Source organism: Mauremys mutica, chromosome 2, assembly GCF_020497125.1.
Source record: "Mauremys mutica isolate MM-2020 ecotype Southern chromosome 2, ASM2049712v1, whole genome shotgun sequence".
Lineage (NCBI taxonomy): Eukaryota > Metazoa > Chordata > Testudines > Geoemydidae > Mauremys > Mauremys mutica.
Genome location: NC_059073.1, coordinates 220034173 through 220061976, shown reverse-complemented (window position 1 = coordinate 220061976; position 27804 = coordinate 220034173). Strand labels below are relative to the sequence as shown.

Genomic DNA, 27804 nt, shown 5'->3' with positions numbered 1-27804 from the left:
GGGTCTCAGAGCTCAGTGGGGTCTGGAAAACCCACACCTGGTTAATCAATAGTCAGAAGGAACCTCTTGCTTGAAACTGCTTACTTAACAAGGTTTCTTTAAGAGATATGTCATTCTATTACTGATGTATAAATAAGGGGGAAAAGCTTGAGATAGCTGGACTCATTTGGGGACTCTTTTGGACTCTCCCTTTTGGACTCATCTTGCAGTCCCCACCGGCAGACGGAAGATTTGGCCACCGGAAGCCTGCCGCTGTGTCACTCGAGAACCACACTCAGCTTTGGTAATTATCGAGGGTTGGGGGTGTTTTACTAACTTGTTGCAGATGTGTGTAAGTGCTTGAGACTAGTAAAGTTTAGCTTTAAGTGAAAGCACTCTTGTGTTGTCCTGTTTGTGCCAGCCATCTATCGGTCGGACGGCCGTGTCTCCCCTGATTTATTTCCTGACACCTCCTCGCACAGAGTAAAGTTACCAAGAGCTTTGGGTTGAAAGAACCCCGGGTAACAAAGGGACATATGAATCGTTTGCACACCTGACATGTAAATATCTTGCAACACCAGCTACAACAGTGCCATTAAAACGCCTGTTCTCTCTTTCAGTTGAGATTGTAAACAAGAAGTGGGCAGCATTATTTCCTGCAAATGTTAACAAATTTGTTTGTCTGAGCAATTGGCTGAACAAGAAGTAGGCCTGAATGGACTTGCAGGCTCTAAAATTTTACACTTTTTTATTTTTGAATGAAGTTTTTTTTGTATATAATTCTACATTTGTAAGTTCAACTTTCATGATAAAGAGACTGCACTACAGTACTTGTATGAGGTGAACTGAAAAATACTATTTCTTTTGTTTTTTTAATGCGCAAATACTTGTAATCAAAAGTAAATATAAAGTGAGCAATGTACACTTTGTATTCTGTGTTATAATTGAAATCAATATATTTGAAAATGTAGAAAACACCCAAAAATATTTAAATAAATGGTATTCTATTATTGTTTAACAGTGCGATTAATCACAATTAATTTTTTTTAATCGCAATTAATTTTTTAAAATTGCTTGACAGCCCTAGTGACTAGGTTTCCCTATCTTTCAATACTGGCAAAGGAAGGTTCTTTCATGCAAGAATGAAACAACAGTTTGTCATCTTGAAAGAAAGATACCAACAAAAAACATTCCTTTTTACTTTGTATGCATAGGGATGAGCTTGTGCTTTCCTTCTCCGCTGAGAAAAGGAAATCACAATGCAATGTGTGCGGTGGGTGTATATTACAGTAAGCAACTTATGTTATTTGGTGACACAAGTTCAAAAACCCAACACACTTCTGTAGAAAAATGAATGTCTTCAGAAATTTGGAATGGTGCCCTACTGTTAAGAACTCTTATGCCGTTTGCACAAGCCAGCTTCTGGCATAAGGTACATATGTAGCAACACTCTGTATTTGCATTACAGTAAAGATTAGAGAGCTTCAATGAGCCTTTGTTCATCTTTTTTAACTGGATCTAAAGGCAAAATGAACATTAAAACAAAGCCAGGTTCTTTGTATCCTTTTCTATCTTGTAAAGGAGAGTAATGACCTTCATGGAGGTTGCTGGCAGTTTCTCTGCAGGGAAAAAGTGGACTCGTACCATAGGCAAGACTGTCTGATCTGATCACCCTGTTTAACAGAGAACACATTAGTCACCCTCAAAAAGCAAAACCAATAATTGTCCCTGTTTTTATATCTCACCTGTAATTATTTTTACCTTCCTCAGACTCATGTTTCAAGCCCTGATCCTAACATGAAATGGGCACTGCCAGACCCCTCCCTTCTCCATGGACCTCCACTGAAGTCAAAAGGTTTCCGATAAGGCAGAAGGGTCTGCCTGCATGCATCTCATTGCAGGATCAAGATCGTGCTAGGGTCACACCATTCCTCCTAATCTCCTGTCTATATTCAGCTATCAGGGGTGTGTTGTATCTCACATTTTTCTTCATGACTGAAATGAGAAATGTTACAAGTCTCTATGCTTTAAAACAATGTGCGATCAGGGACTTGAAACAATAAAACAACCCCACAAATGCATGAGATTTCATGGCATGAGTCGGTAGATGTGTGTGTGTGTGGGGGGAGAGTAAGAGGAATTGCTGAAATAAGAATTTACACCTGCAGCCTTTCACAAGTAAGCAAAAGATGCACAAGCCCTTCTGAAAATTCTGGTCAATAGTGTTAATCATATGGGGCTAGATTGTGGCCAGCCCTTAGACAGCTGAGTTGTGGGTAGGGGGAGAGGGAGGAAGGAACTTCCCATATTACTTCCTATATAGCCCGTGTAAGGCCTTGGCCAAAACTGCAACCCCTGCCCTCCAGGGACTTCTAACAAGATGTTCCCCACACCCTGCAAGCAGCTCACTGAAAGAGGGTGAGTATGGCAGAATAGGCAGGAAGCAGGCCTGGCTGGCCAAGAAGTTGGGGCGTGAGGGGCATCCCAGAATGGGGCCTCACAGGTTGCACTGGGGAGAGGGAGGAGTGTGGAATGGGGGAAGTCCAGAAACCTTTCTGTTTCTCCAAGACCAGTCTGTGAACTAGATTTTTACTAAGGGCAGCAGGTAAATGCTACAATCTACACCACAGTCAATGTAACTGAAATGTACCACCAGAAAAATAACCCTAATGCAATCAAAAGTTTCAGCTGAAAAATGGTTCTAACAAATGCTGTTCTCACAAAGAACTATGTACTTATCATTAATAACCTATACTACGTTTTGTATAGATGTCTGGAAATGGATCAATTAACAGAAAGATAATAAAGCTAACAAAATTCTAGATCTGTTGTAGGATTCCTTGCGATAAGCAATCTATGGCAACTAATGCAAGGGTGACATTTAGCCCTGGTGTAATATCATCACCTGTACTTGAGTTACATGAAGTATGAATTTGGCCCCATGACTTGCAACCCACCTGCTAATCTTTACTCCTTGGTGCCAACGGAACTATTTGTGCGAGTTGAGGTTACTCACAGAAGGGTTTGTAGGATTGGCCCTAAGGGCATCTTGCTCATTTCTTGTAGCAAAGGCAGAGACTGGCCACCAGATGGGTTTCTTAATAATTGTTATTGCTCTCAAGCAATTTTATTAAACACAGTTATGTGCTTCTCATTAAATACATTATAACTGATGCTATAAAGTCTTTACCGCTTTACTATAAATAGGAGTAGTAATAATTTAGGTTCTGTGGAGCATTGTTATAGGAATATTTTAATTAAGCAAGCAAAAGCTTTAAGCTTTCATATTTCTAGTACTCCATATGAGCAAATAAATATTAATGAATATTTTTAAAATGCAGCGTTCAAGTTCACTGTACAACACTTCAATCTGGAGAAAGGATGGCAAGAATCCCCTTTTCCTTGCACATCTCCCAGGATTGAAAGTCCAAAGGAATTCTGAAACCTGCTCTGGTATCTGCTGTATTAACAGAACTAAAATTTACATGTAACATTCTTTTAAAATATATATATAGCAAATCACCTTCTTTTGAAGAGATGAGTGAAGTTTGGAGGAAGAGAGGGAACAATCTTGTTTGAGATTTTCTGTGACTTCTCTATTGTATTTGCAAACTCTAGGGCTCCTCTGGCCAAGACCGTGAAATGTCCAGAAATGAGTGTGGGTCACCAGACACAATTTGTAAGGTATTCTGCCCTCTCACAACTTTTGCCTATGCAGAAGTGTTGCTAAAATTGTGAAAGCTCTACAAAGAGCCAAACAGCCCTTCCAGTCATTGTCACGGTTCCTCTCACATCCCACGACACAGTGGGGAGGGTCCTGAAACTGGAAAGGAAGCCAGGCTGGGCTGGGTGATGGCAGGTGGCTGTGATGGAAAGATACTCTGTCAGGAGAAAGTCAGGGTTATAGGCATATGATGGGGGAGGGAGTGGGAAAATAGGAGGGACTCTTAGAGGATAGGAACAGAGCCATATTTCTACCAGGTGACAGGAGGGCTGGAAACAGAGGTGTTTACAGGTGATGGAATGGATCAGTAGCACTGTGCAGCCGCACATCAGGAGTATGAGCAAAGATGGAGTACTGAGTTTCAGGGACTCAGGAGCCAAGTCAGACTTCGGACTGGTGAGGTTGGTGGGAAGGATCTATAGTTAGGATGGAAAAACCCAGGGTGGAGCAATCTGTGCTGGCCTTACGGGGTAGGAGCGGGTGAGAACTCAAGCAGGAAGAACTTTGGGAATCACATTCTTGGTGATTTTCCACCTGCAAGTCGGTATAACTTGTGCTCAAATTTTGCTTTTGCATCTGAGATGTAGAGGTGTCATCTCACCAATCCCCAATAGCCTCACCCAGTGTTTTCAGTCCACGTTCAGTGAGGCAGAAAATACTGGACTGAATGTTGTCTAGCTTTTTCCCTTTGGCAGTGCCATAGGGCCAGCTCACAACCACAAGGAATCTTCCCTTCAGATGCTTACCAAGGACTTGAACCCTTAAAAGTTGCCAATTTCATGCAAAAGTCTTAGCTCTACCACCACCATCTTTGGCGGTTAAATCACCAATGCAGTGATTTTCTGAATTTCCCTACAAGCAATTCTGTCTAGCTTTGGGCCCTGGTGCACATGCTGAAGTGCTTTGCTAGATCAGGGCCTTTGTGATTTTACTTGTCAGCAGTGGGATACCGAAGAGAGAAAAGGCAAAAGAGTTTCAAACTCTTGCTTTTGGTGAGTTTCTGCATTGAAGTTGTATTTTTACTGAATACCATGATAAAAGCAAGCCTTAACAGAAACACCATGCATTATTCTGGCTGAGTAACCTACCTTATTAGCCAGCTTTCAAATTCCAAAAAACCTACCTATGTTAATTAAAAAAACCCTGTGTGAGCAGGACTGCCTGAACAATCTGATGATTTTTTAAAAAGTAGTTATGACCTAGTTTAGAGAAGTTGCCTTTGATAGTCTCCTAAACTTCCCTTCCTTTATCGAAGAGCTCTGTACAATTTAATAGAGAACAATAATATTTCTGTAGAGTTTTTGAACCAATCAATTTATCAGTGACTTAGGGTGAGATTTTCACAGTGAATCTGCATTGGCCTAACTATGCTCCCATTGAAGCAATGATAGTTTCATCTCTGACTTGCGGGAACAGAGCAACACTGAGCACGTTTGAAAATCCCACATAATTCTTTATTACATTTTGTAGAATGGCTTAAAATATTCTGCTGAAAGGATATAATTCTCTAGTGATTTCTATATGTTTTAGAAGAATTCTTATTGGGTATAACCATATTAAATATTATAGGAAGACCCTACCAAATTCACAGCCATTAAAAATGCATCACGGACCGTGAAATCTGTCTCCCATCATGAAATCTGGTCTTTTGTGTGCTTTTACCCTATACTGTGCAGATTTCATGGCAAAGAGCAGCATTTCTCAAATTGGGGGTCCTGACCCAAAAGAGAGTTGCAGGGGGGGTGGTCACAGTATTGCCACCCTTACTTCTGCGCTGCTGCCTTCAGAGCTGGGCAGCCAGAGAGTGGTGGCTGCTGACCAAGAACCCAGCTCTGAAGGCAGCAGCGTAGAAGTAAGGGTGTCAATACCATACTTTGCCATCCTTACTTCCGTGCTGCTGCTGGTGGCGGCTCTGCCTTGGCCTTCAGAGCTGGGCTTCCAGCCAGCAGCTGCCACTCTCCAGCCGCCCAGCTCTGACGGCAGTGCCACTGCCAGCAGCAGTGCAGAAGTAAGGGTAGCAGTACCGCACCCCCCCCCGATAACCTTGAAAGCCCCTCCACAGCTCCTTTTGGGGTCAGGCCCCCTATAAATTACAATACTGTGAAATTTCAGATTTAAATATTTGAAATCATGAAATTTACAATTTTTAAAATCCTACGATCGTGAAATTGACCAAAATGGACTGTGAATTTGATAGGGCCCTAAATTATAGGGCTTCTGGAGATTTTTAACTAATCAGATCTCTTTATAGAGTGATCTATACATACATCTACATCTACTGAATGTTAATGGGGAAGAAACTCATTCCATTTCAATCCCATTGAGAAATTATTTATATTTCAACAAGGATCTATTTTTAGGGGTCCTAAAAATACTAAAATCCAAAGTTCTAGAAGACTTTACACCTCAGTCCACAATAGAAAGCTGGATGGTTTTGGAAAAAACATTACAGGTATCATCATCAGCATGCACACAAGGTACATCTCATTGCCAAGGTGTAACACAAAAGTATGAGACAAATATATAGATGCAAACCACCATGCAACACCATTTTTTCCAGCATCATTAGCAATGATTTCTGAATATTTCTGCAATCCTTTACTCAAGCAAACCTAATGGGAGTTTTGCTTTAGTAAAGGATGTAGGGCAGTGGTCCCCAACCTTTTCATCTGGCGGGCACCAGACAAAGGACCACTGCGGTGGTGGAGCACCCGAATTTCGGCGGCATTTCGGTAGCGACGCCTCTCGATGACGTCGCTTGTTGACAGCAAGCGGTGTTATTGAGAGGCGTCCCCGCCAAAATTCGGGGGCGCCGCCGCTCGATGACATCACTTGTTGGTGACAAGCGTCGGCATCGAGAGGCGTCCCCGCCGAAATGCCACTGAAATTCAGCGGCATTTCGGGGGGTGCTCTCCCGGGGTTCAGGACGTGGGCGCATTAAGATGCGCCCGCGGGCACCGCATTGGGGACCACTGATGTAGGGATTAGACCTCAATCCTTTTTTGTAATTGGAGTGAAAATAGTGCTTCTCACTGATATACTATATCCAAGTAGAAGGGCAATTAAACTCCACACACACTCCAGTGCTGGTGACAGGGAACAAAGAAGTGCTACTGTGTGTTTTAAATGAAGGCCAAACTCAAGATTTATTGACCTGAGAGCAAAAAGGTCAATATTTATTCAAACAACAATAAATCTTGATATCTGACTAACAGATGTTAATCCGTGTATTATAAAATCCATCCTAATTACACTAATTACATTCAGTGTACTCATGAGTTCTGGACAATATTCATTACTATTGCATAGGGTTCTGATAATTAATCTAAATGCTAGGAGATGAAGATACTTATTTTTGCCACTATAATTTTATATTTGTACATTTTATTGAGTCCCCTGAGTTGAGTTCCTCCTTCATGCTACTGCAGATGACCCTTCCATTCATACCCCAGTAGGGTGATCAGATAGAAAGTGGGAAAAATCAGGATGGGGGTGGGGGGTAATAGGTGCCAATATAAGAAAAAGCCCCGAATATCAGAACTGTCCCTATAAAATCAGGACATCTGGTCACCCTAAACCCCAGCAGCAGCATAGCCATGCATTTACACCATTGTCAAGTGCTCTCTAATTAGACTTAAATCTTAAAACTCTTGGAACCAGATTATGCTACTTTTTATGCACTATGGAGGGGTTAGGGGTAGACAAATGGATAGGAAGTTGCTTCCCAAAAAAAGGCAGCAAGTCCCTAGCACAGATGAAAATGGAGTACTTGGGCCATGTTATAGTGCTTTTCATTTGTAGATCCCAAAAGATGTTATAAATGTGCTTTTTAATCCTCATTTTATGCAGATGGGGAAACAAAGGCACATAGAGGTTAAGTTGCCCACAGTCAAATACAATTCAGCGTCAGAGCTAGGAACAGAACCTAGGGCACCTAGTTGCTAAGCCAATGCCTTATCTGTTGGGACACACTGACTTGTAGCAGCATTTGCCCATTAATATGTATGCTGCACTACACCTTCAAGACTCTTCAGACAACCTGAGCAAAGACTCCAGGCAGGAGAAGTCAGCTTCACAGAGCCAGACTCCATGTGCTTCCCTCACAACTGAAAGCAAGATATGGAAATTCCACAAGTCAGTGCAGCTATTGCCCATATTAGCCTGCTGCTCGCAGACTACGGAACATACTGCATGGGCTACAAAGTTTCCAATGCTTTTCCTGTAGTATTTTAGCCAGCAAGTTATTTTCTGGTCTTTTTCATTGCAGTTTTTGGAATGGATGCTTTGGAACATTTTATATAACATGCACTCTGCCTTTGACTGTGGCAGGAGAGCACGTAGCCCCGTACATACCACTACACAACTGCGCCTTTCAAACTCAAGAGGCTTAAATGCAAAACAAGTGCAGAGCACAAGGGAAAAAAAGCCAAAGGCACACAAGAAGCTTCACATGAGCTGCTCTGTAAATCAGGTGTTCTATAAGTCTCACATGTCAGAGGTCACTAACTTAAAATAATCAAAGTGAATCAACACCAGGTTTACAGGTCAACTTGAGTCTGAGGGCCATCTCTTAGCAGGAAGAACAGCTCAGGGGAACATATAGCAGCCCATGCCCACTTCCCTTTCCATTTCCGCAGCCAGATTTACAAAATTTGGGGCATACAAATGATCCATTGCAGTTGCCAAGCTGGCCACCTGCAAGTGCCTGCTGTGTGTATGCACACAGACTATTTGAATGTATATACTCTGTACGTGCAAATATAAGCATGCAATAGTGCAGACCTAACTTTGTAAATCTGACCCATGATATACTCCCAATTAAAAAAACCCAACTATTAAATGGCATAACCTCTTCATACCCAAAGTACTATGGGGCAATTACATAGCTACTCTGCATGTAGAGTGGCTACAGAATAAGGCTGTCTTATTAACAGTCTAGAAACTCTAAACTGTTATTTTAACCCCAGATGATTTTCATTATAACCAGATTAAATTTAAAAAATAGTTTATCAATCATATCTTGTGCTCAGCAGCCTGGAATCTTGCTTGACATTGTATTTCCTATACATAGATCTCCACTTTAAAATATTTTGTATACACATCCCAATTTCCTTTTATTTATTTTTAAATTCTACAGTCATCTGTAAGTGGATACTTATCAGTTACCTCTATCACATTGCACAGTCAATTCACCTACATCACTGACCTCCCTGTACAAATCTTGTCTTAATTGCTGGCCTTTCCAGGGATTATGACTATGATTCAGTTTATTTTGAAGATGTAAATGCCATCCATTCAGCAAGTTTCTGGACTAGATCCTCAGCTGTACCAGAATTATGCTCAGTACGCAACCTAATTTAGAGCAGCCTCGGAACCGCTCAAAGTTACATAAAATGATCCAACTCACCTGGTCCCAAGAACTGCCATGAAAATGGCCGGAAAATAATTCTGCTAAAATAGCACAGAAAAGTCACAGTTCACTGGCACACACTAACATGCTCTCAGGGATCGTTACACAAACGAGGGATTACAGGAGATCAGCACAGTTTCAACCACTGCCACACCCACTCTCATATCCAGCACATCAAAGTTATGTAGAGCTGTTTACACCAACTCTTAGCCACTCCAAGGGGAATTCCTGATGCCCATTTAGCAGAATTTTATGGGTCCTCTGTTCCTCTCAAGAGGCACAACAGGGCTGTAGCAGAGGCCATAAGATAGCCCTCTTGATCTTACAGTCCAGAATGTTGTGTGTTTTCCTGTAATCACACATGCACAGTATTCATTGATGTTTTCTAGATATTTTCAATTGTTGACAGTATTCATTAGTCTTTCCCCCTCATGCCACAGAACTCCTTCCACAAGCTCTAAACCTGAAAGTTATTTTCCAGCTTTTACCAAAAGGAAAATCTTTGGCTGATTCTCTGTGATAAACACATTTTTCAGTTATATAATCTAAAATTCATCTTACATTTTTTCCCTTAGAAACTGGTAATGCTCTCAAGATGAGAGTTATTATGGGGATAGTTTTTATAATTTTGGATCTGACTGTATAAAATGTTTCTCATCAGTTCAATTTGAGTCTTACCAAAATCCACCCCCAAACTTTCTGAACAGAACTTCACATTTCCTCTTATTACCTAGAACTACATATTTTATCACATGAGAGTAGATTTCTATGGTCAGAAGACTGGGTTTCAGGCTTTTGCAATTAAATGGGAACTGGCATATTTGAATTCCTTGATTGTGTCCAAGATACTAATCTGATGCCAGTTTAAGTCACGAGACATTTCATGGATATCTGGTAATGACAGTGGCAGATGCATTTTCTTGGTTTTAATCAAATAACTTGATAATTGCAGTAACAATAACGTAATGATGTACCAATTCCACGGCACCTTTCAAACTCCTTGCTTCTTCTTTACTCTCTAAGATGACTCTGGAAAAAAGATTAATCATTCTTGGACGGAAAAAAAAAGTTTAAAAGCTTGGCAGGGAAAATAATATCATGTATTTTCGTTTTCTGCTGTGACGGTGGTGGCTTAGGGAAGCAGAGGAGACGAACACAACTTGGATTGCTTTTGATCTCCATCTAGTGAGTGAATTAAGGAATTGCGTTAATGTAGGGAGTGACTTCCTGATCTGGAATTAAGCAACAGCACAATTAGCTGTTCTTTAGATCGTTTTAAATTAACCCCCAACAAAAGACTGAGTAAGCTTGAAAGAGCAGGAATTTCCAAATGGCCACAGTTGTCTGATGAAAGCCAGATGTTCTGCAATGAGCTTATTTTCTAGGTATCTCTTTGCTACATTCGTTGGTCATACAATGTTTGCTCAAAATTCTCTTGGAAATATATATTATTTGAGATATTTTTCACTTACAAAATCCATTCTTTTGGGTGTTTTTACTATTAAAAAATGTGTCTCCTTTTTGTGCTTCATATAATCTATAATGCTTATCTGTGCATCGGAGACACCATCTCACAGCTGATAAAGGAACCTGATAAAGGAACTCTGAGCAATTTCACTGTGACAGTCCCTAGCAGCTTTAGGGTTAGCAGTGATGTAGGTGAGTCAGGCAAGCTTGGCTAACCCTGGACTGTGTTGGCTAAGCAAGTCTAGGTTCTGGCCAGTGGCCACTCCCTTCAGAAAACGTGTTACCAGGGACTCCTTAAATCAAAGCACTGAGACTCAATGGCAAAATCATTACCTGAGAGCTCCTTTGATCATGCCAGCTCTGAATGAGGGTTCACACAGCATGCACTAAACTCTCCAATGTCCTGTCTCGGGATGTACTGGGCTCAACATGAAAATAGGGGTATATTCTTTCAGGGCACAGCTTCTTCTGATTGTTCCAATTCTCTGTACAAAGCACCAAGTTTACCTACAGTATTATGGTGCTAGATACCAATGCTAAATAGCAATTTAATAGTCCAAAATTTTGGTCAGAAATCGAGAAGGGATATCCCAAGAAGTTGCGGAAGAGGCCTCAGCCTTGCAGTGAGCCAAGAATGGCTGAAAGACAGACACTGATATCTTTTCATATAAAAAAGAAGCTTCCAGAGCTGCTGGTCCGCAGATACCCCAAGTCAGGGAGTACTTATCTCCCTTCTCCTTATTAGATGCCATGTCATGTCAGTTCCCCATTGCCACAAAGGGAATAATTACAGAACATCTCTAGAGCCCTGGGCGGATACAAAAATTTGGATTCGCATCTGTGATAATTAACTTGGATCTGACTCGTGATCTGCACTCCACCTTTTTATATATATATATATATATATATATATATATATATATATATCCACATCTGCATCCGCACCAGCGCCCTACCTCACTAATAGAACCCTGCACAGATATCAAAATTTGGATCCGCATCCAATCTTCAATCCACAAAGATGTTAAACAAACACAACCGCAATTGTATCCACAGATGCGGATATCCGCGGATATAAAGCAGATATTTGCGGACTTTCAGGGTGCTAAACATCTACCCAGGCTGAAAGCCATACATAGCAATTGGGCATAAGGGATTTCTCCATGTATCCTTTTAAGTCTTCGCAAAGGCTGAGTAGTTTCTTCCTTGTATGACTGACAGTTCAAATGTCTTCAGTTAAAAGTGTATACTAGTTTCTCAAACATTCCTGGATTCAGTTCTCTCAGTGGATATACATGCTAAGTGAATATAGGATTTTATATCTTTACAAACATGCTTTCACATTTCATTGGAGACCAACCTCTCAGTGATAACTATATTCAAAGTAAATATATACTTTCTATTCTAAATCTTTTAAGTAATACTCTTTTATAATATGTAATTTTGTACAAAGGACAGCAGCAATTGCTCCTTGAAAAGTCAGAGAAAATTCACACATAATGTAGGATCTTCCATAACAGCTTGTCTCCTCAGAAAACACAGCACACTGTGGACACATCGGTGAAAATTATGTTCATATAAAAACTGAAGAGAAATATATTTTTTCTTTTTAGAAGAAGATTTTGCATGACTGCAACCAGCAGACATCAACAGTGTGTATCCTAATTAGTAGCTCAAATCTATTCCTGTTGTTCTGGTGCCCCCAAATGGTCTTACTAGTTCACTACCAGCTATGGCTTCACATATTTTGTTAAAAAGAATTTTGCAGGATTCATCCCAAAATGCATGTGTGGTGTTACAGCGGTACTGTTTATATAGCAGGATGTCTGCATTCTGAAAACAAGGCTGGCTGTTAAGATTCAGCATAGATTTCGATACACATTGAATGCCCAAGCACTAAAGCTGTTTAAGTCCTTTACCAGCTTTTAATTGGCATGCAAAATGAATTGCAACTGAGAGAATGCTTCAAAGCTCAAGCAAGGGATATGGAATTTTCCATTAGGCTTGGTATAGAAATTTCAAGGTTAGCGTTGTTTATAAAAAGAACTAGATTCACAAAAGAGAGGCCCTGCTTGCAGGGTTGACAGAGGCCATGAATTTCCACAACCCAGCTGAGATGCCACACATCCAGCCAGATTGCAGGAAAGCCCTGCTATTGTTGCTTCCCTCTTCCCATAAGAAATACTAATACCGCTGCCAACTCAGCCATTTATCACCACAACCCATTGTCCCCCCCCAGATACCTCCAGCACCTACCACCATACTACTCATTACTTAGCACCCCCAAACACACTCCAACATGTACCCATCCCAGGAAGAGCTGCCAAGTTTTATGTAGCTCCTGGTCCTACCTCTGCCTGAGTCCTGGTCTATAACACAAGGTATTGCACCCAACCCTAGGTACCTATTTGGGCCTCACTATGACAGATACAGATGAATTCGTCACTTGACTGGCAGTGAGAGGACGAGGAAGTACTTTCCAGTCCATTAGTAACTAAGGAGGACATTAAAGAACATCTAGAGATAAACATTTTAAACTCAGCAGGCCCAGATAACTTGCACCCAAAAGTCTGAAAAGAGCAGACCGAGGAGATCTCTGGCCCATTCTAATGGTGTGTCACAATTTAAAAAAAGCAGGTGGGATGATCCAGGCAACTATAGGCCAATTAGTTTGACATCAGTCCCTGACAAAACAATGGAATGTCTGACATGGGATTCAATTAAGAACTAAAGGATAGCTATTTAATTAATGCCAATCAATATGGTTTTATGGAAAATAGGTCTTGTCAAATCAACTTGATTTCATTCTCTGATGAGGGGAGAAGTTTGTTGTACTTTATTAACCACTGCCTAAATACCTTTAAAAATCTGGGTCTTAGGTGTTCTGATGCTGAGTGTTGCAGTGCCTAACTTTTAGGCACCTAGAAAAAAAAAATCACAGGAACAACACCGTGATTCACAAAGCCTGAGAAAAGCACCTAGGCTCTAAACAATGAATGGGGAGAGACAGACACGTTTGAATGCGATCCACAAAGCAGCACGCAATGCGGGGAGCCATCTAAGCTAGCCAATGGGAGATGCCGACCAGAGGGGTGTGCTAAGCCCCACCTCTCTCACAGAGATAGGTGACTAAGACCAGGCTGCAGGGACATGCATATCTCTGCCAGCGATGCATGAACTGGGAAATATGGGCACTCCTGTGTCTAACTCACAGTGGGGCCTGACCTGGTAGGCATGCTCAGAAGCCACCTAACTCCACACAAAACAGCTGTGAGGGAGGGCAGAAAGGAGGATGAAGACCTCCCTTCTGACCCTTAGGGATGTGAAAGACCACTGGTTCAAGTCCCCCCTCTGCTTGATGAGAAGGGACTTGAACAGGGATCAGCCACCTCTCAGGTGAGCACTCTAACCATCAGGCTATGGAATAATCTGATGTGGGTCTCCCTCAATCTCGCCTCCTGAAGTTGTTCCACTTTAATTAAATAACTGAATAATGAAATATTAATTGGGCCAGTAAAAGAGTTAGAATGACTCTATAGCCCAGTGGTTAGGGCTCTCACTGAAGAGGTGGCAGATGTCCATTTAAATCCCTTCTCCTCATCAGGCAGAAGCAAAAATATAGGCACCTAGCAAACATTATTGCAAAAACTTAGGCACAGAGTGAGTTTAAGCACCTACAGGCTTAGGCAGCAGCCAAGCAGGAGTTTTGAGAATCTTAGTTGTGCCTAAAAACAGGACTTAGGCACCTAAATCTTGGTGTTAGGCACCTCAGTACCTTTGTAAATCTGGCCCATAGTCTTGCAAGGCTGTTGACTTATTACCACAAGACATTCCGATTTAAAAACAAAGAGCAACAACAGGATTAAAATTAGCATTACGCAATTTCAATAAATTTCCCATTAAATGGATTAAGACCTGACTAAACAAAGATTTCAAAAAGTGGTGGTCAATGAGGAGTCATCACTGAATGAGGGTCTTTCTAATAACGTTCCGTGGAGTTCAGTACCAGGCCCGACAATATTCAACATTTTCACCAATTACCTGGAAATAAATACAAAATCTCTGCTGATATAATTTGTGGGTGACACAAAGATTGGTGGAGTGGCAAACAATGATAAGGACAGGACAGTCAGACCGCGTGATCTGGATCTCTTGGTAAGCTCTGCTCCTTGAAACAAATTGCTTTTTAATACAGCCAAATGCAAAGGTTATATCTAAGAAGGCGGCATGCAGCATGCTACAGAACAGAGGACTGTGTCCTGGCAAGAAGTGACTTTGAAAAGAATCTAGGGACCAGAATGGACGAACAACTCAACGTGAGGTCCCTTTGTGATGCTGTGGCAAAAAGAGTGAATGTGATCTTTGGATATATAAACAGAGGAGAAGTGAATAGAAGTAGGGAAGAGGGCATGCTAGAATACTGTGCCCAGTTCAGGTGTCCATATTTTTAAAAGGATGCTGAAAAATTGGAGAGGGTGCAGACAAGAGCCACAAAATTGATTCAAGAACTGGTGACAATGCCACACAATGAGACTTAAAGTGCTCTATAAGTTTAGCTTACCAAAAAGAGAATTGAGTGGTGACTTCATTATAGTGCATAAGTACCTTTGTAGGGAGAAAATACTAGGTACTAAAGGTCTCTTCAATCTAGCAGAGAAAGGCATAACGAGACCTACCAACTGAAAAATGAAGCCACACAAATTCCAATTAGATACAGATTTTCAACAGTGATGCTGATTAACCACTGGAACAAACTACCAAGGGAAGTGGGAGATTCTCCATCTCTTGACATCTTAAAACTTTCAAGTGGAAGCAGGGCCATCCCTAGCCATTTTGGTGCCCTATGCAGTCCCCCGCGGGGGGGGGGGGGGGCCGGTTTGGTGCCCCAGGCCTCTGAGGGAGAGGGGAGAGACTCCCCCCCCCCCCCCCGACACCAGCCAGCTCCACTCTGCTCCCCTGGCTTCCAGCCTTGGGGGGCAGAGGAGGAACCACCCCCCAGCACTCACCAGTGGCGCAGCTGGGAGCCAGGGGAGTGGAGCAGGCTGGTGCCGGGTCGCTCCACTTACACAGTGAGTGCAGGCCCGACCCCTGCAGCAGTCCTCAGAAGAGGAGGGGCGGGGCTGAGGCGGAGCAGAGGTGGGAAAAGGCAGGGCTGAGGCCATGGGGAAGAGGCGGAGCAGAGGCTGGAGCAGCATGCAGCTGCGCAGGGCACCAGGAAATGTGGTGCCCCACATTTTCTGGTGCCCTACGCAGCTGCATACTCTGCATATGGGTAGGGACGGCCCTGAGTGGAAGGAGATAAAACTACTAACAGTCTTTTTTTACACAGATTGTAAGATTACAGGAGAGAAACTGGCAGTCTGGCAGAGGGGAGACAAAGGAGGGAAAAGGCACGAAAACTGGCTGCCTTCCCCTCCCTCCCACACATTCCCATGCATCGAGTCCCTTCATTGTCAGAGGGAAAACACAAGCATTGTAGCAGCCTAGAACTGCTGTCAACACTAGACACATCAAAGGGGATGCATCCCATCCCTCTTCTGCAGCCTCCAGCAGAGAATGCATGTCCCCCGCTACATAAAGGTGGAAGATAAGCTATTGTTCTGGTATTTGCTCTGCAGTAGTTCCCAGAAGCACTCTTTGGCTGCTAAGGCAGAATGCTTCCAGAACCCCCTACTCCTTCATGGTCTCTTGGCATACTCTCCAGTGAAAACAGTGGCTTAAAGCATACCTTTATATTTGCAGCCTTTAACGTAATACCTAGTTAAACCATCTTTCCCATTATGAGTAGCTTGGGTATATTTTTGCCATCACTTTCAAAAATTCCCCATAACAGAGCTGAGTCTCGTGGCCTAGTGCTCGTGCTCTGCAGAATTGTACATGAACAACAGGTTCCATTTCCAGGACCAAGTTCATCCCTGGTGTAATGGAGTCTTTCCCCAAAGGAGTTACCAGAGGCAAAACTGGCCCTTTGTCTCACTTTCTGAGCTAGCATGGCAGATCCCCCCCTAAGAGGTGGGGAAAACAAAAGGGAACATTCACATGGTTAAACAGTCACTGTTTTCTGGATGATTAAGGAGAAGCTCCAAAAGGGAGTCCAGTCTGGTCCTCTGGCAAACAGATGACCAGGGGGCTTCCATGTTTACAAGTGTGAGAGCCTCAGAGCTTCTACCCAGGAGAAGATAAATTGTCCAGATCATCAGTGTGTAATTACTTTTCATCACTGGCATTTCACCACACCAGACACATTGTCATTATTCATTAACATTACTTTGAAACCAGCTGAATACTAGGATGCACAAGGTACTTTCAGCACATAGTTGGTGCCTGTTACCCTGGACAGGAATGGTACAATCAGCTGAGCTGATTGGGTAGTAATGGAGTGGTTAGGTATAAATTAGGGATGTAAATACCTTTTAAAAAGTTAACGGTTTAATTTAACAATATGTTGTTTAAATGGTTAACTGATTAAACAGCTGGGGCCAAACTAACCGGTGCTGCTGGGCCTGCTCCAGCCAGGCAGCGCTGCTCTAGAGGCGCTGCTCCAGCACTCTGGCTGGGCGGTGCAGGGCGGCTGGGGTCAGTGGACCAGGCAGGCGGCGCGGGGCCGCTGGGGTTGGCGGACCGGGCCGTCAGCTCAGGGCCACTGGGGCCGGCTGGCCCACAGGCCTGGGGTTAACAGTTAAGGCCGGTTAACTGGTAAGACTAATGCTTATCCAGTTAACATTTTACATCCCTAATATAAATGGGAATGAACACTACAGTGCACTATTAATGACAACACTAATATGGTGAAAAGGTTTGTAACTGGAGACCACATCTCTCTTCTTTTAGAAAGGTTTGTTCAAAAAGCCAATACCAGTAGACAACACAGTGTCCATTACTCATTTATAAGATTGTGATTTACAACAATTATTATTTCTGACATTTAAGTAACTTCATAAATATTTTAAATAACCAAAGATGCTCCTATTACCACACACCAGCAGTAAGAGAAACTGCCTTTAAACTGTGCAAACAAAGATCATTGCAATCTGTATTACATAGACACTTTGTGTTCCTTGTGAGGAAAATGATTCACTAACAGTTAAGTGACTGCTAAATACAATTTTGCTTCAGCCATGTTTGCTTTTTCACAGTGGATGGAGAAGCTACACAAGGTCCAGGCACCACTTAAGTCACATTTAAGCCCCTCACAGTTGAAATATTGAATGTAAAATTTTAGAAGGAATAATCACAGCCAACAACTGAAAAGCCACAGGCTTGGTCGTCAAAAAATATCTGTTGAGCAATTGTGAACAGTGAACAAAATCGTCAAGTCACAGTCTGTTTGCAGATAATTCAAGAACAGAAAATAAGGGCTACACTGACCCAAAAAAATGTGTTCACCCAGAATTATCATCATTCCTGCATTCAGCTCCTCTGTTCATGAATCCCCTCTTTAATTCAAACTCTTCCTAGATAGCATTTATTCTTCACTTATTCTCTTTAAAAAACTCCCTTAGTGAAGTTCACCCCCCTTCCCCTCCCATCTCCAGACATGCATGTTCGTCAGTAGGCAGAATTTCTGTGAGGGGACTACAGGAGAGTTGGGGGAATGGAATCCACTCCCCAATCCACAAGCAGAGAGCTGGACATCTCTGCAACCCCTCTGTAACTGCTCTTTGATTTCCTGGACTGAGAAAGGGGCCATGTTGCCTAGACAGACCCAGGACTGTGACTATTGGACATATGTAACTGAAGACCCAGTTTCATGCCCCAGATATCCCCTCAGACTCCCTCTCTCGAGAAGTCAATGCAGAAGTGCAGAGCAAAGGACACGTTCAGTTTCCTATGTGCCTCTTCTCAAATCCCCAGCACCCAGAGAAGTAATAAAGCCTTTGTGCAAGGTACTGATAAGACCTTATGAATTGTGTGAACAATTCTAGTTATTCATGTTCAAGAAAAAAAACATTCAAAACTAGAACAGGTGCAGAGAAGAGCTACTAGGATTATCAGGGGAATGGAGAGTCTCTTATCAGAGCAGACTAAAACACCAAGTCTAATTTAGCCTAACAAAAAGGCGGCTGAGAAGTGATATGATTGCTCTTTATAAATACATCAGAGAGGACTAAATACCAGTGAGAGCGAAGAGCTACTTAAGCTAAAGGACAACATTGGCACAAGAACAAATGGGTATAAACTGGTCATGAACAAATTCAGGCTGGAAATTAGAAGGTTTCTAATCGCCAGGGGATGTTCTAGAACAGCCTCCCAAAAGAAGTTATGGGGGCAAACAACTTAATTAGTTTTAAGAGAGCTGGACAAATTTATGGGTGTGATTATATGATGGGGTTACTTGTGATAGTAGGGGCAGGACTCAGCATCCCTGGGGCTCACTTTTGGTTTATGTCTTATGTTCCTAAAAGCTCATGCTTCAGGGCATCAGCTGACTAGGAAGGGATTTCTCCATCACCAATATATTGGGGGCAGAGAGTCTAGTCTCCTTCCTCTGAACCATCAGGGATGAGCGTCGCTAGAGATGGGACAATGCAGGCTGTAGCCATTAATTCTGTGTGTTAAAATCTGATCTATATTTGTTAAAAGAGAAAAAAAAGACCTTTAGTCAGGTAAAATCTGGGCACTGAATGAATAAAGCTTCTAGCGACCTCAAGATTCCAATATTTAGGCAAGGTCTACATTACGGGTTTATGTCGAATTTAGCAGCGTTAAATCGAATTAACCCTGCACCCGTCCACACAACGAAGCCATTTTTGTCAACATACAGGGCTCTTAAAATCGATTTCTGTACTCCTCCCCGACGAGGGGAGTAGCACTGAAATCGACATAGCCATTTCGAAATAGGGTTAGTGTGGCCGCAATTCAACACTATTGGCCTCCGGGAGCTATCCCAGAGTGCACCATTGTGACCGCTCTGGACAGCAATCGAACTCGGAAGCACTGGCCAGGTAGACAGGAAAAGCCCCGCGAACTTTTGAATTTTATTTCCTGTTTGCCCAGCGTGGAGCGCTGCTCAGCACAGGTGACCATCCAGTCCCAGAATCAAAAAAGAGCTCCAGCATGGACCATACGGGAGATACTGAATCTGATCACTGTATGGGGAGATGAATCTGTTCTATCAGAACTCCGTTCCAAAAGACGAAATGCCAAAACATTTGAAAAAAATCTCCAAGGCCATGATGGACAGAGGCCACAACAGGGACTCAACACAGTGCTGCGTGAAACTTAAGGAGCTGAGACAAGCATACCAGAAAGCCAAAGAATCAAATGGACGCTCACAGAGGGAGGGGCGACTGACGACTGTAGCTATCCCACAGTTCCCGCATTCTCCGAAAACCATTTGAATTCTGGGCTGAGCTCCCAATGCCTGAAGGTCAAAAACATTGTCGTGAGTGGTTCAGGGTATATGTCGTCAGCCCCCCCGTGAAAGCAAAGAGAAAAAAATCATTTCTTGCCTTTTTCAATGTCACCGTATGTCTATTGGATGCTGCTGGCAGACGCGGTGCTGCAGCGCTACACAGCAGCATCCCCTTGCCTTGCCTTGCCTCGCGGACGGTGCAGTATGACTGGTATCCGTCATTGTCATCTCGTGGGTGCTCCTGGCTGGCCTCAGTGAGGTCGGTCGGGGGCACCTGGGCAAAAATGGGAATGACTCCAGGTCATTCTCTTCTTTAAGTTTTGTCTAATGGAGATTCAGTCCTGCCTGGAATATCATGCCAGCTGGAGGCTTCTACCTCAGGCTGCTCTCCCAGTCGGCAGCACCGCGCGGTCGCACCTACCCCAGCCTACCCCTTGCTACCAGGGCTCACAATCAGATACTTAGACCCCTACATTTTGCTGCAAATAAAAACATTAAGCTGCCATTTACAACTGTCCCCCAACATACATATCCTGGGACATTTTGTATTTTACCAGTGTCAACCAAAGGCCCACACACAAATGGAGATTCAATCCTGCCTCTGCTTTTATCCTAGTGCTTGTCACAGATTCCCATTTTCAGCTATAGGCTGAGCAAGTGCAGAATGGTGGTTCACTCTACTTCGCTGTAAGCCAACCGCCCTACCCTCCCCCATGTGATCTCTGCTTGCATAGGCAATAAAGTCAGTGTTGTTTCAACTTCATGCATTCTTTATTACTTCATCACACAAATGGGGGGATAACTGCCACGGTAGCCCAGGAGGGGTGGGGGAGGAGGGAAGCAACTGGTGGGGTTGTTGCAGGGGCACCCCCTAGAAGGGCATGCAGCTCATCATTTCTGTAGGATGTCTGGGGCTCTGACCCGGAGTGGCCATTTGCCTCTCTGGTTCTTTAGTAGGCTTGCCTGATATTCTAGACAGGACTGACCCTCCATTAGACAAAACTTAAAGAAGAGAATGACCTGGGGAGCCATTCCTATTTTTGTCCAAATGCCCCGGACAGACTTCACCGAGGTAGACCAGGAGCACTGATGACAGCAGCAGATGGTACAGTATGACTGGTAACCGTCTTTGTCAACTTGCAAAGCAGCAGACGGTACAGTATGGCTGGTAACCGTCTTTGCTAACTTGCAAAGGCAAGGGGATGCTGCTGTGTAGCACTGCAGTACCGCATCTGTTAGCAGCATCCAGTAGACATATGGTGACAGTGAAAAAAGGCTGAACGGGCTCCATGGTTGCCATGCTATGGCATCTGCCCGGGCAATCCAGGGAAAAGGGTGCGAAATGATTGTCTGCCGTTGCTTTCATGGAGGGAGGATTGACTGACGACATTTACCCATAACCACCCGCGACAAATTTTTGGCCCCATCAGGCATTGGGATCTCAACCCAGAATTCCAATGGGCGGGGGAGACTGCGGGAACTATGGGATAGCTATGGGATAGTTACCCACAGTGCAACGCTCCAGAAGTCGATGCTAGCCTCAGTACATAGACGCACACCGCCGAATTAATGTGCTTAGTGTGGCCGCGTGCACGCGACTTTATACAATCTGTTTCCAAAAATCGATTTCTGTAAAATCGGAATAATCCTGTAGTGTAGACATACCCTTAGACATTCTTGGGATGCTTCAATTATTGAGTTCCCCTGTGATGTATATTGGGTTTCACTTTGATCCCTAGTCTATTAAACATGATCTATGACACATTCAAAAAACTGTAGTTTGGAGTTCAGCATGTAACTCAAACTCTTTTTTCTTCCACCATTGGTTATTAATGTGTGTACAGAATGGAGAAAGCCACTGCATAATGAAGAGATGCATAGAGGTGCACGAATACAATGACACTTTATAAAAGAAGTGCATAGCACCAGACAGAAGTAAATAGAGCCAATACAAAATTAACCTCTTGTTGAGCCCTGGAATCCAGTCTTTCCGGGGGCGGGGCACCCACTAGAGCAGGCATGAAAGATCATATTAAAACTTTAAAAGGGAATGAAGGAATAGAAAGTAAGTAGTCAGATTTAAGCAGAGCAAAAATTATGTTGTTTGTCCAAAGGGGCCAGGAGGAGTCAGGGATCCAGACACGCTAGCTGAAGCTGACCGATTATGCAGAGTGTAACACCATGCACTAGCTAATATGTAAGCCTCAGAATGGAAGATATTTGACTGCAAATAGGGCAGGAATGACAAAAAAATTACTTTCTGCAAAATCATACTGCAGACATAAAATCCTCTGCTGCCTGGGAGCCCTAGTTTCTGGGTTTTTTTTAAGTAGCTGACAGTAAATTAAGTACTAAGATGTTGACTGTGCTTATCAGAGAGAAGCTGGCAAATGCAGGAGATGTAATAATCCAACATCTTTTTCCAAAAAATGAGTTTTAACTCAGTGCCGCTAGAGAGTCACCATTACTCCTAACCTAGTTCTACCACCGTCATTTCGAGAACAGTAACATTTATTCTAGATAAGTCTGATAAAAATCATCATATTTGAAAAGCGTGATGAGCAATTCCTGAAAGCCTCTTGGAATCTCTGTGGCAAAACATGTAATTTTTGTTCCATTTCATCTCTACAGCAATAGCGAACAGATTCTGCAATGCTGATGAATATGGCAAAACATGCCCAAGAGTTGTTATTATTAAGCTATTTTGAAACAAATATTATGAATCAATAAAAGCATGCATGCAGGGATAGGAGTCAGCCATAGATAAATTTCACCCTATATCTGCAAATGGCTCAATTCTGCCTCCATTGAAGTTAATAGCAAAGACTAATCTGAGCACAAGATCAGGCCCAATACATGAGGATTATATCCAAATGTCCATGCCTCCTCTCCCCGACCTCCCTGCACACTCATTCTGATCACAGGTCCAGGATCATTTCTTAGAGGAGTGTGCCAGTCCTGAAAGCATTTGCAGTGGTCCAAAGTGTTTCTAGCCCAAGTCTATTACACCTTAAAAATGCATACACATTATTCTGATTAGCAACTTGCTTCCCTCTCCCCACCACTCTTCTCAATTCCAACAGGATGCTACCAGCCGTCGTCCCACGAGCAACATGAATTAGAATAATAGAATATCAGGATTGGAAGGGACCTCAGGAGGTCATCTAGTGCAACCCCCCTGCTCAAAGCAGGACCAGTTCCCAACTAAATCATCCCAGCCAGGGCTTTGTCAAGCCTGACCTTAAAAACCTCTAAGGAAGGAGATTCCTTAGATTAGAGATTAATGCACTAATCTTACAAACACTTTTGAAGATGCACATAGTTAAACATATGCATAGGCCTACTGAAATTAAGGATATATTTAAATATTTGCAGGATGCAGGCCTAACAAATTATACTTTTTGTGAAATGGGACTCAAGTTTTCAACATATAAAGCATTGGTTTCTATCTCTAATAAAAGCAGCAAAGAGTCCTGTGGCACCTTATAGACTAACAGATGTTTTGGAGCATGAGCTTTCGTGCATAGGACGAAGCTCCAAAGGTGCCACAGGACTCTTTGCTGCTTTTACAGATCCAGACTAACACGGCTACCCCTCTGATACTTATCTCTAGTAGTTCTAGAGTAGTCAGACCTTAAAACTGACTTGTCCTTTGACCTAGCACTGCTTTTTACATACTAGTGCACGAAAGAGTGCCCAAGACCTGTAACTTTAAATTCCCTGGTTATATGCACAATTGTGTTGTAAATAAAAAATGTCAATTTTGATTTACTGAAGCCAAACTAATATGCCATTTTTACATCTTACCACTCAAATGACCAGATTTCTTTGATATTTAAAAAAATCCTTGCTAAGTCTTTTAATTCACAGCCAACAACAAACCTTTACAGCCGAGTTACATAATAAATCTATTTTCAGAAGTGTGTCATCCAGGAAAGCAGATCCCTATCTAGTGAGACACTACAACATTACTATAATTTTCTCTAATATATGCTATTGTGCTGTTCCTTAACAGTAATTTATATGTGGCTAAATTACACAGGTTTATTCCTCTACTTAGTACACTATGTACTATTAATTATAAAATAAAAAATGTATCTTCTTTAACAACTGTCATACCAAATGATACTGTCCTCATTGTATCACTGAGCGAAACAGCAGTCTAGTTTGTTTAGAAGCACGCACACACATACACACACACCCTTAGCACAAGCCCAGCTTATTATCATAATATTGGCTATTGACAGTCAGAGGCCTAGCTGAACCTCTGTCCCATTCCTGGTCTCTGAGTGTACCCCTCAGGTGTCAGATCTTGTACCCTGACCTATCACAGGATCGAATTCTGCAATTCCCCCACTCCTAGACTGGGCCCCGGCCTACCGTACTGTGGGGCTTACCCAACAGGTATGACTGAGTGTAGACATCTGCAAGTCTCCCTTTTGGGAGTCTGTAACCAGTGGCAACTACAGTGACCAGACAGCCTCCTTAAACCAAAGTACTGTTTATTTTAAGAGTATGATGAATGCATTTAGAGAAAGGATTTTAAAACAACAAACAATCTAGGTACACGTCTTACCTAATGGCTTCTCATCCCATGATGTGATCTCGGAAGGTTTAACTTCTTCAGACACCCCAGTGGGATACAGTGTCAGTCTGGTTCCCCTGAAAAACTACCTTTCTTCAGTGTTTCTTTTTAGACCCACCTGTCTTCTGATCTCCTGTGTTCACAGGCCTATTCACATGCTGGTTCAAACCAGTTTTGTAGGTTAGCTGGAGAGGAGGCAAAATCTTTGGCCTTTTCTACACTGGCAAGTTTCTGCGCAGTAAAGCAGCTTTCTGTGCTGTAATGCCCGAGGTGTACACATTGCCAAGCCACTTAGTGCACAGAAACTGCGCAGTTGCAGCACTGTAAAAAAAAAACCCACCCCGATGAGCGGCGTAGAGCTTTCTGCACCAGGGCTAAAGCGCTACCATGCCAGTGTAGACACCCTGGTCAATTACAGTGCTGCAACTGGCCTCCAGGAGGTGTCCCACAATGTCTGTTCTCACCTCTCTGGTCATCAGTTTGAACTCTACTGCCCTGCCTGCAGGTGGCTAACGGTGAGCCTCTCCCCTTAAATTCCTTGGGAATTTTGAAAGTCCCCTTCCTGTTTGCTCGATGATGCGTGCAGTGGTCTCAGCGCATCTTTCTAGGGGACGATGCCTGCTCCATGTACCAGGCAATCCCCCTCTTGGAGCAATGCCAACCTGCTGGACCTCATCAGCATTTGGGGAGAGGATGTCCAGTCCCAGCTGCATTCCAGCCATAGGAATTATGATACCTACGGACACACTGCCATGATCGGGACACACTGCAGTGCAGGGTCAAAGTGAAGAAGCTGCGGAACGCCTACCACAAGGTGTGGGAGGCAAACCGCCTCTCCGGTGCTGCGCTCATGAGCTGCCGGTTCTACAAAGAGCTGGACGCAATACTCGGTGGCAACCCCACCTCCACTGCAAAGGCCATTGTGGATACTTTGGTGGCTCTTATCAACCTCCTGGCTCCAGTCTGCATTCCACTCCTGCCCCGTCACAGTCCAGCCCTGTGGACTCCCAGTATCCACTGCACTCAAACCAATCCCTCTGCAGTTTAGCCCCGCTGCACTGTACTCCAAAGGACAAGGCTAGATATGATACCTGGACATACACAAATCTTTAACCATCCCGGGACCTCACCTTCTGCTGGGACCCTCCCTCCCCCCATCCCCCACAGTGCTGATGTGGGTTTTTTTGTCTCTCTCTCTCTCTCTCTCTCCCCTCTGGTGGTTGTTTTTTAATAAAAGAATTCTTTTGATTTAAAAGCAATCTTTATTCCATTAACTGAAAGCAAACAGAGCCCTGCAAAGCAACGGGCAATTTTCTTAAACCTTCACAGTGCATCATCTGCACCAATCACAATCACCTCCTAGCATTACAAGCACTCCTAGCATTACAAGCACCATACTCCTGAGCATAGCAACAAATATTAGTGGCTTTCAGCTTCAAATTGCTGCCTCTAGGCATCCCTGATCCTTCTGGCCCCACGCTGGACCCCTCTAATAGACTTGGTCTCTGGCTGTTCAAATTCAGCCTCCAGGCGCTGAGCCTCAGTGGTCCAGCCCTGAGTGAAGTTTTCACCCTTCCCTTCACAAATATTATAGAGCGTACAGCACGCGGCTATAAGCACAGGAATATTGTCGTTGGCCAGGTCCAGCCTCCCATATAGGCAGCCAAACGGCCAAAAGCAGACTCAGTCATTCTGCACTTGCTCAGCCTGTTGAACCGCTCCTTGCTGCTGTCAAGGTTCCCCGTGTATGGCTTCATAAGCCACTGCATTAAGGGGTAGGCAGGGGCTCCCAGGATTACCAGGGACATTTCAACTTCCCCTAAGATGATCTTCTGGTCTGGGAAGAAAGTCCCTGCTTGAAGCTTCCTGAACGGGCAACGTTCCGAAAGATGTACACATCATGCACCTTTCCGGACCAGCCTGCATTAATGTCCATGAAATGCCCAAGGTGATCCACAAGTACCTGGAGAATCATAGAGAAATACTCCTTCTGATTAATGTACTCGGTGGCTAGGTGGTCTGGTGCCAGAATTGGAATACGCATGCCATCTATCACACACACACACACACCCCAGTCAGGGAAACCCATTTATGCAAAGCTATCTACAATGTCATGCACGTTGCCCAGAGTCAAGGTCTTTTGGAGCAGGATGCGATTAATGGCCCTGCACAGTTCCATCAACATAAATCCAGTGGTCAACTTTCCCATTCCGAACTGGTTAGTGACCGATCGGTAGCAGTCTGGAGTAGCCAGCTTCCACAGTGCAATCGCCAAGTACTTCTCCAAAGACAGGGCAGCTCTCATTCTCGTGTCCTTGCACCACAGGGCTGGGGCAAGCTCAGCACACAGTCCCATGAATGTGGCTTTCCTCATCCAAAAGTTCTGCAGCCACTGCTCATCATCCCAGACGTGCATGACAATGTGATTCCACCACTCAGTGCTTGTTTCCCGAGCCCAAAACTGTCGTTCCACTGTGGTCAGCACGTCCGTGAATGCCACAAGCAATCTTGTGTTGTAGCTACTATGCGTGGCAAGATCAATGTCAAACTGCTCTTGCCTTTGTAAGTTAAGGAATAACTCCCCTGCCACTCATGACGTGTTAGTGAGAGTGAGCAGCAAATTGGTCAACAGTGCGGGATCCATTCCTGCACACCAAAGAGGCAGAGCGTGCAGTACACAAACTGTTGAAAGATGGCGCCAAATGCAGACAGAAGCACAGGGATTGCTGGGATGCAAAGCAATACATCACGGGGCATTGGGACAGGACACAGGATGCCCCGCGACCCGCTCCACCTTTCCACAACTCTTAGCGGCAGAAGAGGAAGAGATGCTCTGTGGAATAGCTGCCCAGAGTGCACCACTCCAAACACCACTGCAAGTCAGGGCCGCCCAGAGGGGGGGGCAAGAGGGGCAATTTGCCCCAGGCCCCGAGCCCCACAGGGGCCCCAACGAGAGTTTTTCGGGGCCCATGGAGCGAGGTCCCTCACTCTCTCCGGGGGGCCCGGAAAACTCTTGCGGGGCCGGGCGCAGGAGCTTCTTCGCTCCCGGTCTTCGCCGGCGGGGGCGGAAGGACCCCCCGCTGGCGAATTACCGCCGAAGACGGAGCGGGACCCGCCGCCGAAGTGCAGCTCGGTCTTCGGCGGTAATTCGGCGGTGGGGGGCCCTTCCGTTCCGGGACCCGCCGCCGAAGTGCCCTGAAGACCCGCGGTGGGGGCCCCCCGCCACCGATTTACCGCCGAAGACTGGGCTGCACTTCGGCGATGGGTCCCGCTTCGGCGGTAAT

The 27804-nt window shown here is 43.9% G+C and overlaps 1 protein-coding gene across 3 annotated transcripts in view; it reads right to left on the bottom strand.

Moving 5' to 3' along the window:
• GADL1 (glutamate decarboxylase like 1) overlaps positions 1–27804 on the bottom strand; it is a 139406-nt gene that overhangs the window by 10598 nt on the left and 101004 nt on the right. Inside the window, exon 15 of one of the 3 annotated variants that reach the window (XM_045007087.1) lies at positions 1545–1652. The exons of the other annotated variants lie outside the window; for them this stretch is intronic. Coding sequence (XP_044863022.1) covers positions 1575–1652 — 78 coding nt within the window. The 3' untranslated portion in view covers positions 1545–1574. Of the gene's footprint in view, positions 1–1544; positions 1653–27804 lie in introns of those variants that run through there. 3 annotated transcript variants of the gene reach the window in all.